General features: G+C 40.2%; 1 protein-coding gene across 4 annotated transcripts; it reads right to left on the reverse strand.

Moving 5' to 3' along the window:
* Positions 1-3,231: 3,231 nt before the first annotated feature.
* Positions 3,232-19,032, reverse strand: LOC106941900 (electrogenic sodium bicarbonate cotransporter 1-like). Of its 4 annotated transcripts, none has more exons than XM_015025049.1 (19): positions 18,769-19,028; positions 18,582-18,669; positions 17,016-17,170; positions 16,290-16,415; positions 15,644-15,818; positions 14,602-14,735; positions 12,995-13,257; positions 12,679-12,731; positions 12,373-12,558; positions 11,678-11,791; positions 10,356-10,517; positions 8,597-8,775; positions 8,234-8,306; positions 7,694-7,762; positions 6,656-6,829; positions 5,934-6,098; positions 5,718-5,811; positions 5,358-5,429; positions 4,299-4,387 (listed from the first exon to the last, which is right to left on the reverse strand). In XM_015025049.1, the coding sequence occupies exons 1-18, from the start codon at positions 18,909-18,911 to the stop codon at positions 5,386-5,388; spliced, it is 2,397 nt and encodes a 798-aa protein (XP_014880535.1). In that variant the 5' UTR covers positions 18,912-19,028; the 3' UTR covers positions 4,299-4,387; positions 5,358-5,385. The 4 variants fall into 4 exon arrangements, with proteins under 4 accessions (XP_014880534.1, XP_014880535.1, XP_014880537.1 ...); XM_015025050.1 differs by having other exon boundaries at positions 4,300-4,387; positions 5,362-5,429; XM_015025048.1 differs by lacking the exon at positions 5,718-5,811 and having other exon boundaries at positions 3,232-4,387; positions 5,362-5,429; positions 18,769-19,032.
* Positions 19,033-19,075: the final 43 nt, after the last annotated feature.

Below are 19,075 nucleotides of genomic sequence, written 5' to 3' on the forward strand. Positions count from 1 at the left end.
TCGCCCCTTTTGGAAGGGGGGTGCCCTCAGGAACACGTGTGACAAAAAAAAAAAAAAAAAAAACTAATCCCTGGTGACTGTTGTGATCCTCAGCAGCCACCGTATGGGAGGTATGAGTTATTACAAATGTTAAAGCTGCCAAGATGAAGGGCTATGAAACGTATAGCTCCAGTTAATTGTTCTTAAAGGGGCGGTATTATGTATTTTTTTAGGCACAGTGGCATGTTAGCATCCATGTTACCTTCACTTCTTAAAAGTGTTGCATATGCAAAACATGACTTAAAATTAATTTGACTTCTTAACTTTGCTCCTTGAAATTGGGCCTCTGTCTCTTTAAGAAGCTTCTGTTCTTTTCCGACCCTCTGCTTTCAGCATGTAATTAGAGCAATGTTTCTCCTAAAGTATCAGGCGTGTTTGCACTGAGAAGTAGTTCCTATTATGAGCTCAGTGGCTCCACCAGGTGTTTGCTAATTGCTGCTGCCGCTAGTCTGGTGGGGCTGAGTGGAAGAGGTTATCAAAAAGTCAATTTTACGTGATACTGCCCTTTTAGTAAAAATTGTTTTTGTTGAATTTAGCAATAAGTGGTAAAAATCTTTGACCATACCACTTAACTATTGGTGAGATACAATTTCAATGTGTAGAAACTCCTATTCATTTTTTTTTACTTAAAAAGACATTATTTTATGTTTTTTAAAAGTCATTTTTAGGGAAAGCAGCCAAACACACTTTTTTTTTTTTAAATTGAAGCGTTTCAAGTTGTTTTAAAGAATATTTTTAAAAAAAATGTTTCAGCATGAATTGACTTTATACAGACAATATTTATTCACCTCTGGAAAGTTCTTCAACAGCTGAACATCAAAAATCACTTTGCTGATGAAACAAAACAAATCAATAAGTCTGCACTCTATCTGAGCGACAGCTCCCGTCAGATGTCTACTTGTATTTCTTTTGGCTGAAATAACTTCAGTAAAAAGAGTTTTGCACCGTCAAGTTACAATAAGTTTTGTTTTTTTTTTGGAAGAAAAATAAATTAAATGAATAAATAAAACTTTGTTGACAGACTGGGACCCAGTGGGGTTGAGACTCTTGCTTTTCCCAACTGCAGCTGAAGACGGAGGTGGATCGAAATGAGGTGAGAGAGAAAGAGAGATAGAGAGAGAAAGAGAAAGAGAGCGCTCGTTATCTGGAATCAGCAAAGCAGCAGGTGAAGCCACATGGACGGAAAACATGAAAAAGAAAAACGCCTCACTCCTCCAAGGTATTAAAAAAAAAAAAAGATCAACCTTTCCGGTTCCTGAGCGAGAATTTCTCTTTGAAGCGACACTAATCAGACAGCTGACACAAACAGAGAAGAAGTGTCTTTCCTGTAATCAGGAAAATTTTAATGCAAATTGTTTCTGAGATAAAAAAAAAAAAAGACGACAACACATTTAAGAATCATTCCAATTGTTTTATTGCTCTCATTTAAAACACTACTTCATAGAAAAACACTGACACTTTAATTCCTTCGGAGTAGCCTGACAGTTTAGCACATACGATGCGTGATATAAAATTAGTTTCAGTGTCACAGGACGATAAATATAACGGTTATGGAAGCAGAACGAGAGAGGCCGGCGTTTCAAGATGTACAGAGTACGGAAACAAAGAGGAAGACCGGAGGGCTGGTTTATTGGAGGAAGGAAAAAATGCAACGTTAACAGTCATTAGATTCACATTTATATATATATATATATATTAAAAAAAAAACATACTGTGAGAGATGAATCAGAGCCGTTTAGCAAGAGAAATGAGGGACAAAAAAGAGTGTGCATGAGAATATTGTAATGTTGGAAGTAATAAATATGTTTACACAGCTCAAATGATTTGGATGCATTAACACACACACACACATTTTAATGTGATATTTATGCAAGATTGATATTTTAATCAATCTTGCATAAATCAGTTTGGTACCGGTGATGAGCTTGATTGAGCAGGAACATTGGACAGGTGTTTGCTAAATGAAGATCGGAATACAGTGCTGCGACAAGCATTTGTTCAAAATTAGGTTTTTCTTTTGTTTTGGCTTTTCAGTCGCATGTTTCAGGTCATCAATCTAGTTTTAAGAGGAACCAACCCCATGTGAAAAGGGTGAATTAGCTGCGATTTGGGTGCATTTTTAATACTCCAGTTTGTTAAAAATTCAGCAAATAAGTGAGGGGAAAAAAACAGAACAAGTCCTAAATCATCGCAGGCCTCAATTAAGCCTCAGGGTTCTTGACTTAAAAACAAGAGATTGGATCAAAACAGCCACCATGGGAGAATTTACTGGGAAAAAACAACCCAAAAAAACCCAAAAAAGGGCAGTATCACATTTTTTCCAAAAGTTATATTTTGTTCATCCCTAAGGCTTTTAGGAAAATATTCTGTGACTGAAAGAAAGAAAAGGGGAACTTAGAAGATATTTCTGCTGTTAAGAGCATTTAAAAAAAAAAAGAAAAGAAAGGAAAATGCAACTTCAAGATCTGAACAGCGTTTAGTAATTCACAAAACCAGAAATTCTGCTCATCAGTTTGTGACCGTCAGGTCAAATAAAGTTGGGTTATGCAGCAGGACAGCGAACATCTGAAGCACTCACCCAGTGGAAGTCCAGACTTTGCATTAAGACGTCAAGGAATTTCAATGGGATTGATTATTTCCACATAATGTTGGCCTGATTTGTACAGGTTTTTCTCCAATAAATGAAGAAAGAAAAAAAAAAGAGAAGATTGCTGGTTTTGCTCACTGACATTTTCTTTGTGTATTTCATTAGATGGTCTTTCACATTTTTATGTGGGCAAAAAGCAAAAATGTAGAAAAAAAGAAAATCTGTAAGTAGGCAAACACATTTTTGCAGCACTGTATGCATCTTTTCTGACTTTTTACACCAAAAGACAATGAAGCAATAACCGGTCTGAATTTAGATTTGCATTATTAAAGACTACAACCTAAAAAGTATTTAAAGATTAAATATTAATCAAATCATCAGCCTCTGTATAAGATCACATTGTAAAATAAAAGCTACCTAATAAAAGAATCGATTGTCTCGCGCGCCAGCAGCACACTGAAGTCATGAGATGAGCTGAATCCTTTTTTTCTCCTCGACTTCAGTGTTTGAAATATCATCAAAAAAACGAGTTGCCTTATATTAATATTAATGCCATGTTCAGTTGTTCAAATGCAAACATCAAAGTACTATGTTGTTGTTTTTTGTTTTAAATCAGGTGGATTTACCCTTTCACATATCTGCTATTTCACTTTTTACAATGATAAAAAAAACAAAACAATAATAACAGTAATAATATGTCGCAAAATGAATCTGACATTTATACAGTGCCAAATTGAGGGGATACGGAATAAATCAGATTAGTGTTTGATCAGAAATCATTGCACAATAGACGCATTTCAATCATTAAAAAAACAAAAAACCAAACATGTCTGGCACCTAAAGAGAAGAAGAGGTAGAGCTACGTGAGGGTTTCAAACATCCTGGACTCTGTAAACAGGGAAACGACAGCTGAGTGGACGCAGACCACCGAGAAGACAAAGTGAAAAAAAAACTCTTTCCATCTCTTTCATAAAATCCAACCAGCAAGCTATTTTACTGTGAGTTTAAATACAACAATAAATATACAGAAAAAGGAAAATGAGGCTGGGGAAAAAAAATGAAGATGAAACCTGCGTTGATACTGAGACGAAGCTGCTATTTTTTTGGTTTGTTTTTGAATTTGTTGGAACAAATCCGTTAAAATGTGTACAAGTCGGCCTGTGGCTTTTGCATAGATGACTTTGTGTAGGCCGTTTTGTTCGCAACATGTAAAAGGAAGACGTGGATCCCAGTGACGTTCAGGTGAAGATTTCTTTCTAAGAAAAGAAACTTGCATGCAAGTGTTTCATAATAATAACAATAAAAAAAATTTAAAGCTTTGGGTATTGGTATGTACAGAGTAATTGACTTTAGCAAATCATATAATTGCTATTGCTTCCAGGACCTCTGTTGATGTCTACAGACGTTATGTTTAATAAATTAATTAATAACACATACTTTCAAAAGTGAAGTCAGGTGATGTTCTGCTTGTTTTTCAGCAGACGACGCTGAAAACTCAGTACCACCAAAAGTGTTAAGATGAAATACTTCCAGCTATTTGGATTGAAATCCTCGTGTGAATTGTCGTAGAAATAACCGCTACGGATCGGCACTGTGGTAATAAAATAAAAGGTCAAATAAAATAAGAGGACGTTTGCAGTGTTGTGCTGTTTGTGTACAGATTTCTTTCACAGTTCAGTTTCAGAGCTCTTCCTGCCGAGGAAGCCGTTATCCTCCCGGTCGATCCGAATCCGAGGTGAGCCGTGTGAACCGCAGCCGAAACTGAGAGAAAGACACAAAAATAAAGTGACATGAAGCGTCTCGCCGCCTTCATGTCGCCTCAGATTTTGTCGCATTTTGCGACCATAAACCTCAATGTGTTTTATTTCATCTCAAATAAAACATATTTATCTACATAAATCTCTAGTTAGCTGCTAGATTCAGCCCTGATTACTCTGCCACGTCTCAATAAACTCTTGTGCAATTTTTGAGTCCAGTCAAAACTGAGCTGAATTGGGAGTCTGTAGTGATACTTTTGCAAACTTTTGTTTAGGGTTGAAACGACTAATTAGATTAATCGTGATTAATCAGTTGTTGAAATAATCGTCAACTTAGTCAGTAATAGATTAATCGTTAACTGGAGTATACACATACACACACACTAAGAGTAGAAATCAAGCTAAAATTGTAGGAAAAAAAATCTACACGTTTTGCACTTAAGATAAAAAAAATGTAAATACATTCTACCCAGAACCCATCTAGTGATATAGTTTTAACTTCAAAAGTTTCAAATTCTGTAAATAAAAAAAAAAAAGTATATTTTAAAATCCAATTATTAATCAGTCAGTCAAAAAAAAAAAAAAAATCAACAGATCAGCCCAACACTGTAGCCTTTTCAAGCACAAATGTCAGCTTTTCACATGTAGATGTTAGAAATACATTAGTGTTAACTGTAGACACATTTTTCGTAATAAAAATATTTTCTTATTTTAAAAACGAAATTGAATTTTAATGTATTTTTAATATTGCATGAAAACACATCTTAAATAAAAAATCTGTAGAATCTACCATTTTACTTATTCGATTAATCGATTAATCGTCAGAATAAATGTTAGGTAGATTAATCGATAACTAAAGGAAACGCTGGTTATGACCCTACCTTTGTTAACTTAGAGGTTCTAATTACAAGTGAATCTTTTTATAATTGTAAAAATATTATAGGACAGCTGTGCAAAAGGAGGATGGTACTCACTTACAAGGTGGGGGAGCCAAAGTAGTGTTCAGCACGGTGAATGGGGGTTAAGGAAAGTTTGCGGTGAATCTCCTGAGGGGGGGGAAACAGCAAAAATGTTTTGTCAAAATCCTAAATTTCAAGTTAGGCTGCAGAAGCAAAAACTGGAGAAGGAAAAAGAAAGGAAGCAAGCAGTGCAAAGCTTTATTTTTATTATTGTCTTAGGGTTCCAACATGAACCTATCCGCTAACGGATTGAGCTGGGCAGGAAGCCAGAGTCAGAGCTAAAGGGTGAGCGCGACAGGAGAAGAAGCTTCAAGAAGCAAAGTCTGATCAGCTCTCTTAGCGGGAGCGAAGCAAACCCTGGCCAGTAGTACTCACTATCCAAAGATTTATCCCCCAACATGGGCTCCTGTTCCATCATCTCCATAGAGATTTTTATAGAGGGAATATTTTCATGGAAGGGGTAGTCGGACTGTGGGAGGACGGAGGGACAACATTAACCACTGGAGAGCTACTTTCTGACACGTCACATCAACAGTGGAGTCGAGAAAAAGTGCCATTTGTCTCCCATTTGTCACGCCGACGGCTACTTACGTAGTCAATTTCACTGTCGATGCTTCCCTTCTTCTTGTTTTTCTTCTTCTTCTCGTCCTCCTTCTTTTTCTTGTCCTTCTCCGGGATCACGTCGTCCAGGTAGCTGAGGTCGTGCTGGGAGAACACGTAGTCCATGGCCTTTCGTACGGCAACCAACGCCAAAATCTGTGAACGGAAGCGCAGGGAAATCATTCTCAACAGAAGGTTGGAGAATTTATCAATCCGTAGTAATACGTATCGCGATAAACGCATTGTCAGTATTGGTCGATATATACATCTTATGGAATATTCAATGTATAGGATATTTGCTGAAGTCCTATTCAGAACTGCGCAGCATTTCTGAAGTTGTAGGCAGAGGAAAGGCTTTAGCGGCTTAACTTCTCATGATTAGATTGGTGGCATCAACTAACTCACTCTTTGGTTACCTAGCAACAACCTGCAGAGTAATGTGCAAGGCAACAATTTCGGTTTTCGCCACCATGCCTCGTAACGGCTTAAAATGTACAATGGCATGGAAAACCGTGGCTAAAACAGGAAAGGTCACGCTACCAGTTTGGTAGTATTTCAGATATTTAAAACAAAAAATAATAAACAATCAATGATATTGACATTTAATCGATGCCAGCGGACGTTTTTCTCGTGGTACGTTTTTTCAGACACACGGTCTGGCCCTGTCCTTTGCGCTTCAGTTTTCACTCGGCTACACGTCAGGCGATCCTCACCATGACGGGGAAAATGATGGCGGCCACGGTGGACTTGAGGATCCAGAGCAGAGCCAAGCACAGGACCTGGATGAAGGTGAAGAGGTGGATGCGTCTCTGGGGGACGTGGCGCAGGTAGATGAGGTCCGGCTGGTGCTTGGCTGGCATGAGGAGCAGCTGCAGACGGTCCATGAACTGTCGGGATTTTCAGACAATAAGATGAAGAAAAGTGAAATGAAAAGAAATCAGTACTTCTGTTGTGGGGTTTTTTCCACAAAAGCGTTCAGAGAAAGGCTGGCGCCTGAGAACTGGTTCTTAACTGGTTTTACTGGAAGTAAAAAGCAACAGAGAACAAGCCTGTCGTTTTACAAAAGGAGGGCCAGCCCGTCACGAATCTCTGTTCAGCTGTTTGGTTTCAATTCTGGCAGGAATACCCAACTTTTGATCAGTGATTTAAACACTGATGGACCAGAATCTACACAAGAACAGGTGATACTGAAGGTACAACAGTATTTATATGCCAAGAATATACAATTAAGGTTTATAGTTACAGTTACTCATTCAATAGTTTGGCTCTCTTCAGGTTATGTACATTTGTTGCTATGACAATACCTAGTGCCTACCAATACTAATATTAACTCCTCTTTGCTGTTGCAACTACACTGAATGTAAATGGAAACCTTTTTGGAGGGCGGGGAAATGTATGAGACAGCCCAAAACAGAGTATTTGCATAACTGTGAAAAGAAAATGATTTGAGTTTTTGTAAATACTAACAATATTCTGAAAAGTGTGGATTTGTGCATTTGTGTTCAGCCCATCCTGGCACACAAATTTATTTTGTATTTAATTAAATGCACAGTTTCCTCCTTAGACAATTCATCTTTTTGTAACAAAAAGAAATGTTCACAATTATCCACTTCCTGATGGTTTGCTGCACAAAACGAGCAACTGTGAAGTTTATTATTGCGGCATCAAATGTGAGACGCACAGAGGGCTATGAAAAAGGCACTGTAAAGTATAAGCTAAGTACCAATGCTAGTTAGAGTGGAGCAACTCACCTGGACACCATTGAGAGACGCCACGCCCATATAGAGGAACACACCATAGAGAACAGGCATCGGGATGAACTGCAGACAACAAAGCAAAAACGATATCCGTTTTATACATGCAGATGAATGTAGTATCAGCAGCTAAAGTTAAATTATAAATAAGAAAATAGAATAGTTTTGTGTGTTAAAGCTCCAGCTAGTTTAAAGTAGCTCACAGATAACAGATTAGACAACAGTTTGAGGGAAAACTACTTTTCCACGCCTGGAAAATAAATGGCCACCAGGGGGCGCAGCAGCTCCAACAACAGCCTCCGCTCAGGTTCTTTCCCAGCTTAATGAGGGAATGGAAACTCTACACTCTTCTCCAACTGGAGCTTAAAGTCCTGATGAATTTCACATCGAATTAGTTCAGGTACGGGGGCTTCTAATCGGATGAGCGGAAGATTTTAAATGATTTTTAAAAAATAAAGACAAGTGACGAGAGCTCGTCCAAAAGGGACGGACTGTAATCCGCGTTTCCATGGAGGAATTAGGAGCTGGACGGAATACCTTCAGGATAGGAGCCATGAAGACGGAGAGTCCTGTCAGGAGGAACACAAAGATGCCAGTGACTCTTTGTTCCCTGGATGGAGGGGGGGGAAGAAATAGGAAAATCAGCGTCATTTGTAAAGCCTGAAAGTTTTCACATGCAAGGACTCTGACTTCTGAAGCTTTATGATGGGTTCTAAGCACATAAAAGGAGGTAAAAGTTAATTAAAAACGATGTTATGGAAATTTCTGTCGTCAGCTATAGAGATCGACGACGACGTCATGGAAACTGATCAGAACTTCTCACCAATACTTGAAAACACGTGAAAAAAAAGGGCCGTAAATATGATAGAAGAAATATATAAAAATGAAGCAACCACTCACCTGACGCCCAGGAACTTGGGCTGCTCTCCAGGGGCGGAGGTCTGGGTCTCCATTTTCAGAGAGTCGATGTGGGCGATGGAGATGACGGTAGCAGCTACATACCATGGCAACCCCATGAAGGAGCAGAGAATCATCAGGATGGCCACCCAGAACAGGTCCAGGTGATAACCGGCCCCTTTCTGAGCACGAACAGAGAAGACAACGGGTTTGATAGGGTTGTGATGGTTGCATCTACTGGAGTAGATGCAAGTTTTTACTATGATGTATTTTTTAATTTTACTTGAATAATGAAGGATCGCTACTGTTACTACAGAGATTTCTGGATACTCGGCCCACTACGAGGGACTTCGTTGAATTCAAAACAAGCTTATTTTAACCAAAGATTCACACACCTGCATTGTGTGTTTTATATTGAAAAAAAAATTTTTTGGGGGGAAAAAAATTGTTCTTTTGATGGACTTGGTTGTTTTGTAGTTATGTTATTTGTAGGAATTTTCATTTTGGTCTTTAAAATACCAACATTTCCACATAACTTTAGGTTTTGGTTTATCTAATGATGTCATTTGTTTTAAATATTAAGTGATCGAAGTTTTGATCAGTTACTCGGTACTCAAGTTGCCTTTTAACCAGACTTTTTTTTTTTTTTTTTTTAAATCCGAGGACTACTTTTTACTTTTACTTGAGTAAAAATGTGAAACGCCTGGCACTACTGACTAAATGAGTTGGCCTTTCACATAACTTAAGGAAAAAGCTTAAACAGCTGTGAATATTTTTGTGTTGTATTGTATATACTGTTAAGAAAATACATTTAAAATATGCTAGTTTTAAAACTTAACAACATGTCTTGATTGACATAGCCTAAATATAGTTTTTGGACTAATGTTTATGTTACCTGTAGCTATAGCAGATTGCCTGCTGAATCTTTTGATCTGCCCTTTTGTCTGTGTGGGAAAGAATCAGGAGAAGGTCCAGCTTTCACACTGATCTGCGATGAGCCATAAAACAACATGAGTTCAGGCCAATGGAGGAGAAGCTCCACTTCCACTTTGTTTAGATAAAGGGACAACTGATGTTCGATCTTGAAAACAAATTGTAGGGAGTTTCTAACTTTTAAGAGGGTCCGAGACGGCTCCTGGTTGGATGAGCAAAGATACGCCTTATTTGAATAAATTAAAGAGAAGAATACGTCTTTACCATAAAAGTTTGTGCACGTGAGGAACAAACCAGATTTGCTTTTGCAACTCTCCAAAGACGTCTTTGAAGTGTCTGTGTTGTTGATGTCATGTTACACTTTTAAATGTAAGAATAAACTCTGAAAATGTATGACGTGGAGCGTTGACTGTCATCTCTGTGTGGCTTTTGTTTCCACGAATGGAATCATTGAATCAGGGAGCACAAGAGACTATAATGAGCCAGAACTTAATGATTTTATTCTCTACACTACCCACCTTTGTGAATGAATGAAAACTAGCTTAAATTTAAAAAAAGAGTCATTTCTCCCCCATGTACTTAAACGCCTCATTTATTACTGAGCTCTTTGTCTTCACCATCTTTTTCTCAATGTAATTTAAAAGTGGTTATCATATACAGCTCCAGAATATTTCTTAAGTTGGTGGTTCAAAAATGAACCTTTTGTCACTGGAGTACTTTACAAGGTCAAAATGTTCAATTTTCCTTAAAAACAAAATGTGATTACTGATGTACGACAGACATAAAGATCTTCTTCGTACATTTAACAATGTTCAGGTGAACTGCCTACCTTTAGCTTGTGTTCTTTCCTGTTCACAATCACTGCAGTGATCTGCTGATCCATGAAGATCAGAATCGTGACCAAGAGGGCAGGAAGTGCAGCTGCCAGGTACACCCACCAGGGGTTTCCTCCAAAAGGAGGAATAAACCAGCCCCGTGCTGGACTTGTGGGCTGAATAAAGAAAAATAAAGGGGGAAAAAAGCATTAGTTGTAATGGTCAATACTTCTGCTGGACAATCCACATGCAAGAACATGGCTAACATCCGATGCATGAAATTAAGGTAGCAGGTACCCAAACTCTCCGTAGGTTTCGATTACTTGCGCATTAATACGGGCAAAGAAAGCCGTCTCTGTGCTCGCAACGAGAAGAGCGTCGGTTCTCACATCATCTGTAATCACCTTTTGCCCACTCCTCCACCGAAAGGGAGGCCTGCCAGCCAGCCGTCCAACATTTGAGCTCAGAAATTTCTAAGCATGCCTGTGTCTTAGTTTCAAGGTAATATGTGTCCAACTGAGCAAACTACAAAGAGCACATTGAGCAGGGGACTTTAAGGAATTAGGGAGGCTTTCTTGCAGAAACATGGATCATTAACGGTGTAATCTAAGGAAACAGCACTCTGCTCACCACAGCACCGGCCTTTGTCTAAGGTGGAGGGGGCGTCCAGCGTCCCGGGGGCCCGTGTGAGGCCCCCAAACTGACTTCAGTTCAAGAACGGCATGTTTGGCCAACCCACCACAGGTGTCGAATGTAAAAGGAGACTATTCCATTTTTAGTTGGGGCAAAATTATCAGATTTTCTCACAATAAAAAAAAATGTTGGCAATAAAACAATCACTGGTCTTTGAATGACCACGCTCTTTGCATTCTCTTGCAAGCAAGCACCACATCCATTCATTTTTACTCAAAAGCTGAGTTTGATGCATCCAAATCTGCTTCTAATTAATGTATTTAACATGGATTAAAACAGCAAGAGTTTTCAAATAAACTGCATATTGATTTTATGGCTCAGAAATGACTAAAGGTTATAGTTTTTCCAGTTGATACCTAGACAATTTGCAAAACAACTTTTTTCGTAGCAATAATAATATGCACACCCCTTCCCAACAACAAATCTGACTACTTTATTTGTTTAACTAAAAAAAATCACATGCTTAGTTTATTGTTGAGTTGATAAGAATATTTTTTGGCCTTCAAGTCGTTTTGAGTCGACGATTTTGGCCCGTGTGTCAAAATGTTTGGACAACCCTGGTCTAAAGCATATCCAGCACCAAGGTGTCAAGCCCACATTGAAAACCATGCATCTATGTGTATATGAAATGTGTAGCGATTACCTTAAATTCACTAGGCACTATGAGCTTCGGAGTGTCCACACCGACCAAGGCGTCAATGCCACAGAAGAGAAGAATGGTCAAGATGATGGCAAAGTCACTGATGAGCTTCCTCACCTGGACAGGGGACATCACTGAAGGTTAGAGAGTTTATTTTAAGGGGAAAAAAATAGCTGAAAATGTTCCACCTATTACTAATCAAAGATAACTCTAAACCACTGGGTTTTGGTCTCGATTTAAAAAAAGAACTAGGTGTTTTGGCATCTTTGCAGTTTTCTGAAAGTTTGTTGTGGATTTGTGGTGCATAAAAGCTGAATGCTGCTTCTCCATGTTTGCTTCTGGGGATGCAGCGTAGACAAAAGACAAACACACGGATAAGTTTCTAGATCTTGCTTGGACTTTCGTCCTTTGATCCTAGAAATGTTCTTCAGGTGATAGAAGGCCGACTTTGTAACTGTCTTTATGCGTCTCTGAAGGTTCAGAGACACCCCGATTTTGGGCCTGGTGTTGTACAATCAAAAATGTCAGAAGCACAGCTTCCAGTGGTATAGCACCCCCTAGAGTCGATAGTCTGCAGAGCCTTTAGCTGCCAATACAGCTGAAATTCTTCTGTATCTCTACCAGTTTGCAGAATTACAGACCGAAAGCTTTGCCCGTTCTTTAGCTCAGTCAAAGATGAGCTATTGTTCATCACTCACTGTTGTGGGGAAGAATCTACTCGTCTTGAACTTCTTCAGAGCCATGGAGCAGGTGTAGGTCCCAAGGAACAGGATGAAGGACATCAGGGTAATGTCAGGTACATAGTCACAGGCCTTTCCGACCAGCAGCCCTCCGAACTCCTTACACTGATGCTGGGTCAGGGACGCCCAGGTGGCGTTCTCCTGCTGGAGAGGCCGGGAGTAAACAAAGAGTTGGGTGAGAAAAAGTTTGAAAAACCGATCCCTGAATCCAGGCTGTTAACACCGTTCAATTTTGTGTTTTTAGAGGACAAGGACACCACATACCAGATCGGTACGGTTTGTCCAGGCAGAAGTATCAAGGAGTGTTGATGAATTACCTAGAAGGAAAAAAAAAAGAAAAAAAAGAAAAAAGGAACAATGATATCTAATCAGTGAAGCGGGAATGCTTTTGATGTCGGCTGAATCGCTCTTTGTCAGTTTAAATCTGTTGTAGAGGATGGGAAAGTCAGCAGGGGTGTCATTTGTTATTTCCAACGCAGACGTGTAAATAACACACAAGTGCCGACACCATGACAAATTCAGCAACATCAATCAGCACCACGGTGACCGGGTTTGGACTGTCAAGCTGCGGGATACGCACCCGCTACGCAGCGGCAGTCGTACTGAGTGATGAGGTTGTGATCAAACTCCGAGTTGATGGGGTTGTGGTGGGCCAGCTTTATCATCTTCTTGAATGCGTCATAGATGAAGATGAAGCTGATAAGCGCAGAGAAGCCTTCCTCTGTGAAGCGTGTGAAGTACTGCACCAGGAAGCTTGCATCGGTGGCAACCAGCACCAAGCAGAACAAACCAGACCACAGGCCGATCCACAGCCGAAACTCGAGGTAGTCGAAACCATTGTCTCTGAGTGCGGATGAGGGGGGGGGAGACAAAAAACAAAGTAGTTTCAGTGAAAGTGGCAACTTAAAGAGACCGCTACGCCTCTGAGAATTCAGATTTTTAACACAAACTCAGTAAACTAAAGCTCTTGTGATACAACATTCTTTTTAAGCAAACTCCACGCAGCATTAGCTGCAGCAGACAAGCTAATGTTAGCTGACTAACAAGCTAGTGTTAGCTTCTTGGGCTTGGGTTACAACTTTAGAAGTTTTGAAATAATCTCCAACCTTCCTCAATGTCCTGCTTTTGACAGACGCAATTTTATTAATAAGATCTATTCTATTACTAAGATCTATTCTATTAATAACATCTATTCTATTAATAACATCTATTTCCAAGTCAAAGATTTTAGATGCACCTGTTGTAGCTGATGTCATATTATTTAAGCAGCAGTAGAAATAACTGCTACTTTTCTGTTTTAAATAAAAGTAATTAACATTTTTGCTAACTATATTTGTGTAAATACCTTCATGGTTAAGTACCATGTTATTATGATAATGTCGTGCCAGGCCCATGACAGCTCTTCGATGGAGAAAGCAAAACCCTAAATTAAAGGGCTCCACATGCAACTGCACCACACGCTTTTATCTATTTAGCATCTGTGGCGCAGGGCAAGAAACGCTTGTGTGCAGCCTAGCAGCTGCTACCAACGCTGGAACCGCTTGCAGGGCACAGACACCCACAACATTCTCCACTCACAGCACAAAAATAAATGAGAGTGAATTATTGATAACGGAACAGAGTCAGCATGTTGTCTGGTAATGCTAGAAGACCGACTGAGGGGCTTAAAGCAGAGCCAAGAGAGACACGTCGGCATTGCACAGCCTTTGGTGATTGTGAAATGATTCTGTACGTACAATTTTTTATCATCGCGTGAGGAAAGATCACTCATCGTAATAACGCTGCTGAGTTCAGCGTTATTACAGGAACCAGTGTTTATTTATGTTTTTTTGTTGTTTTTTTGCAGTGTGCCCAACATCGTGTTCTAAATAAGAAGGTTTAACGCTGTTCTTGTCTAATCAATCAGAACAGGAAGCTAACAGTCAAACCGTTCTGCAAACAATCTATAAGTGCCAAGAGATTTACAGCAGGAACTATCGGCCCACTTGCAGCAATCTAAAAAAAAAAAAAAAAGAAAGAAACATCCGTGCTCTACGTGTTGATAGTTTCATATACCATAGAGCTGCTGCTCTGGATTCTCAATGCAATTTCCCTCTTGTCTTTATTCCTAACATCATGTTTGCATGATGACTATCCAGTTAAAGGAGAAATCCTGTGACTGACTAGGGTTCACTGGGAGGTACTCACTTGCTGAAATTGAAGAGAAGTCTTTCGAACACAAGCACCGGGCCTGTACTACTGAGGATAGTCAGGGGCTGACCTGCTAGCAGGCAGAACACTGCTCCTGACAGCGCCGTACCGAGGAAACTTTCCAACACTCCCTGCGGCGCACATCAAAAACAAGTTAAGGTTGTTTTCACCGAGGTGACAGAGAGAAGAATTGAAGCAAATTATGACTATAAATGTACCAGAAACACATTTTATCACAAGTATTGTACAGCTTTACCGTCACAAGTCGACGCTAAATTTGTTCTTATGCAGATGACACTTTAGTTTTTCTTGGAGATAGCATAAATTGGGGTGGGCCCATTAAATGTTTATTCGTTTACAACATAATGTTGAGAAGAACAATGAACAGCAGTCATTGCTCTGAAGCAATGACTAAGAAAGGCTATCCCAGGGCAGGGATTCCCTCTTTACCCACATTATAAAACAGGATTGCGTTAGAGTGATGAAGTCCAGGATTGAAGGTGGGGGGTTCATTTAACACCCATGCTGTGGCTACAATGGCTGAGTAATCTGGATCTGTGGTTATTTACAGCTCTGGCAAATCCCCCGCACACGGCCGATGCTCTCTGCATGTGTCCGTCACAGCAGAGGCCAACGCAAGTACGGCTCCCGCCAGACAGGCCGTCACCTAACAGGTGCATGTGGATGACAGCGGCCGACCCTGCGTGGTATTATAGATAAGTTAGAAATTCCTGAAAGGAATCCGCAGTTTGGTTCAGCAAATGGATTTACTTTGAGCTTCTAAGCCTTAAATTAGCATGGCTTAGCAGCTGAAGAGACAAAATTGGTTTAACATGAGCAGCGATGACGGAACGATGAGCTCAGCTGACGGCCGATGCCAAGTCAGCGTCCATTGACTCTGCGTCAAAACTTGGGATTGTTTAAATGACTTAAAGTTAACAGGTAACATCCGGCCACCCAGGTACTGCACTTTATACATCGTCCTCATGTCCTCCCCGCTTCCTTAATCAAACGAAGGCATTTTGACGAGTAAGGCTACCTGCATGTTGTCTGTAGCGTCTCCGAGCAAGCCTCCGAACGTGATTGCGTTGGTGACCGTGCCCAGATAGATGAACAGGATGGCAGACAGAGACTGAATGTGGAGGGCGTCGTAAAAGTCGCTGGCGAAAAACGGCAGCTTTCGCTTCACGTCCAGGATAAGACCGCCGCAAAACCTTAAAAAGACAGAGAGAGCCGTTGGAGTTTTTCAGCTTCACATGACAGCTCAGTTTGATCAAAGACATTGGAGGTCCACAAGGTGTGATAAAGATTGGCCTGGATACGTTTCTGTCACCGTTTCATAAGACGGGGAATGTTCTGAACAAAAGAAACACAATAAGGTTATTCAGCTGTGAAGTGCGTCCATTGTTCTGTAGTTCCTTGTTCCTGACTGAAAAGTTTACTGGAGAACAAAGGCTGAAAGACTTTCATTTGACACCAGACATGTGTCATCCTGACAGCAATTGGAGACAATCAGGATTATAAAAAATGATGCTAATACACTCATCTGTCAAAAACTTTCCACAAGAAAATTCAAAAACATACCATGCTTCTTTTTTTTTTAAGGTATCAGCTCCTGTCGTTCTCATTTGAACTTGTCTCGCCACTTATAATGATTTCACAATGGTATGAAAAATTCGAATTACTTTTTTGTGCACTGCAGCTCCTCTCCCACTTGGTGCCCTCCTCCTCCTCCTCCGCCTCCGTGTCCCGTATCGTGGGGGGTGTCCCCGTTCATCTGAGGAGCCTCTCCTCCGGCGTACATGTTCTTTCTTTAAAAGCACACAAAAAAAATTTATTGTCTTCAGATTAAAGAAGAAAAAAAAAGAGCCTACGATTCAATAAATGTTTAGCGTAAAGATGCGTAGCAAAAATAAATTTGTCTTTTGTTGTGTGGCAAAGTCTCACAACCAGCACTTAGAAAAACACGACCAGCACTTATTAAAGAAACTCTCTTCTTCACTTCTGGCAGACATATTTTTTTTACTTTGAAGCAGTGATCCATTTTGTGGAAACACAACAGATTTTATGAATATTACTCAAGATCCTAAGGCATTCACGTCAAAATAGATTGCTTCACTTTTGATATTTAATTAAATGTTCTGCTCTCAGAGGATCACACGCCCACATGGTCTTATTTGGTTTTGTTTGATGTGAGGCCTCTGACGGGAACGTATGCATTACGCAACATGTCAAACAGCTGAGTCGGTTTGTTTACTTTAAAGGCTTCGTCCAAATGTTTCCATTCGCTAATGTAAAATCTGAAAATACAAAGTTAGGCGTCCAAAACTAAAACAAAAGGTGTCACGTGGCGGCTAATCAAATGAATGGCAGCTTCTTTAATTTGGAATATAATGCGGATCAGATCAGACCTTTTGTCTGAGGAGGGAAGGGACTTGGGCGGCTCGATTCTGATGTCGGGGTCCCACTCGCCAGGAGGAAGGACGATCACTTCGTCCAGGAACTCATCGATTCCAGCCAGCAGGTCCTTCCTGCCTTTCGCTTTGTAGGCGATGTCGTGAAACACCTTCGATTGAAACAAAAACCGACCGATTACCATTTAAGAAATGAACGTGTGCTTTTCTTTTTTCTTTTTGCAATCCAGTGCCTGGAAACAGAAACAAACAGAAAAAATAAATAAACAAATAAAATCTGCAACTTCAACAACTGAGTGGAAAAAAAGTATTTCCTAATAGCTTTGTTTTCCCTGAGCGAAGGGTACAGCACGTCACTGACTGTAATTTATGGCACCTAAAAATCACCGCTATGCAGATGTTTCCCAATGCGCACACACATACGGGTTTACGCCACCACCGAGCCTCCCAGTGTGTATAGTACTACCACTAAACAACACGTCAGGCAGCGAGTCAAAAATACTTCAAACGTCTGATAAACCTGCGACACCACCGTTCTGGTGGGAGCTGAGGGGGTAAAGTTTAACTTGAGGAAACCCAGAGCAAACTCTTCCTAAAACTACTATATCAACAGAGAGCATGTGAACGGGAGAGCTGAGGCCTGTGGGAAAAATGCAGGCCACGTGCTCCCAGTATTAAAAATGCTGAAGGCGTCGATCTTTCTGACAAATACTGTGGCAGGTGTACGAAAGACACCAAGCAGGAAGATTGAAGAAATGCTTTATTCCAATCGTTTTGCTTATAATTTCAGCTAGAAGTTGGCCGACAGCAGGACTGTTTCCTTATTGGTAGAAAACGAGCTACGTGGCCAATTTTATAAAATCACAACCTGTTTGTTCCTTTGCACTGCTTGCCAGGGTGCCAGATAGTCTAACCGCATCATTTTACTGATCCAACAAATCTGAGTTTTCCAAAACAAACCTAGTGTTCGGCCTTTACAATAACGTTAACGGGGCAGAGAGATGCTTTACTGGCTGCTGTGGCTTTCTGCCTTTCCGTGGTTCGTCACGTGCTCCATGTTCAGAAGGTTGCACAGAAAGCAGCGGAAACTCTGGTCGTTAAAGTTTAAGACGTACGAAGCGAAAATAAGGTAAACTTTACGAAGCAAGAAACCAACTTTTTAAACCGTTTTCCACAAACGATCACCTGGAACTGCTTTAAAATACGAGACGACAATCAAAGCGTGACACTATAAAACAACCGTTAGCCTAGCATGGAAACATCTGCGGCAGGAGCAAGAGGGGAATTTATTAATGACAGCAGACTGTACAGATTATGAACATTATTGGTGAATCAGTTAAATTTGACACCAGGAGAAAACTAATACAAACCAGGTGGTGAAATGGAGCATGTAGCAAACACTGATTTTTATTTTACCTTTGGCGTATTACTAAACTGGGTCTTAGTATTTACCAAATGTCTATTCTTAAATGACTAAATTAGTATTGGCAGACAAGAAATATCTTGATCTGGACATCTCTTCCATAGTTTTTAAGAAAAAACATATTCTCAATATCGACTTACCTCATCGGACATCAGGGTAGCGATTGCTCTTCCGATCTCTCGGTAAGACTTGGACTTTCCTTTAGGTCCCAACAGTACAAACATAAATCTAGGTACGACATGAAAGTATTCATTTAGTTTTGTTTTGTTTAATTCATGTTTCCGTGCGACATCAGTAGGTCACGGGAGGATTTTTACAGCAGAGTACCTCGTGGGCACGGGGACTTCAGTAAGCGCTCCCAGCATAACGGCCTGCTGCAGACGGACAAAAGCAACAAACGGGGTTTCCAGGAAGTCCACCTCTCCGACCAGCACGTTTGATGCCTCGGCATCGCGGGGCAACTTTTTCATGAACTTATTCTTCAGCTGTGGAACAAATCAGAGAGAGAGAAGACAGAGTGAATGTGTGAGGCAGTGGAATAACATAGAATACCCTCAGGATCAATACTTAGCTTGCAAGATGGTTTATGAAGCACATAGGATTCATCCAATATCCATTTTAAGATTATGAAAAC

Source organism: Poecilia latipinna, unplaced genomic scaffold (assembly GCF_001443285.1).
Source record: "Poecilia latipinna isolate Pla-1442-1.1 unplaced genomic scaffold, P_latipinna-1.0 Scaffold3928, whole genome shotgun sequence".
Classification (NCBI taxonomy): Eukaryota; Metazoa; Chordata; class Actinopteri; order Cyprinodontiformes; family Poeciliidae; genus Poecilia; species Poecilia latipinna.

Coding starts and splice junctions, on each gene's coding strand:
- LOC106941900 (XM_015025048.1), bottom strand. CDS start 18,911: ATGAAAAAGTTGCCCCGCGATGCCGAGGCATCAAACGTGCTGGTCGGA. Junction 6,830..7,693: donor CGTCTCTCAATGGTGTCCAG/GTGAGTTGCTCC, acceptor AAATCCCGACAG/TTCATGGACCGTCTGCAGCT. Junction 5,430..5,933: donor TCGACAGTGAAATTGACTAC/GTAAGTAGCCGT, acceptor CCCCCCCCTCAG/GAGATTCACCGCAAACTTTC.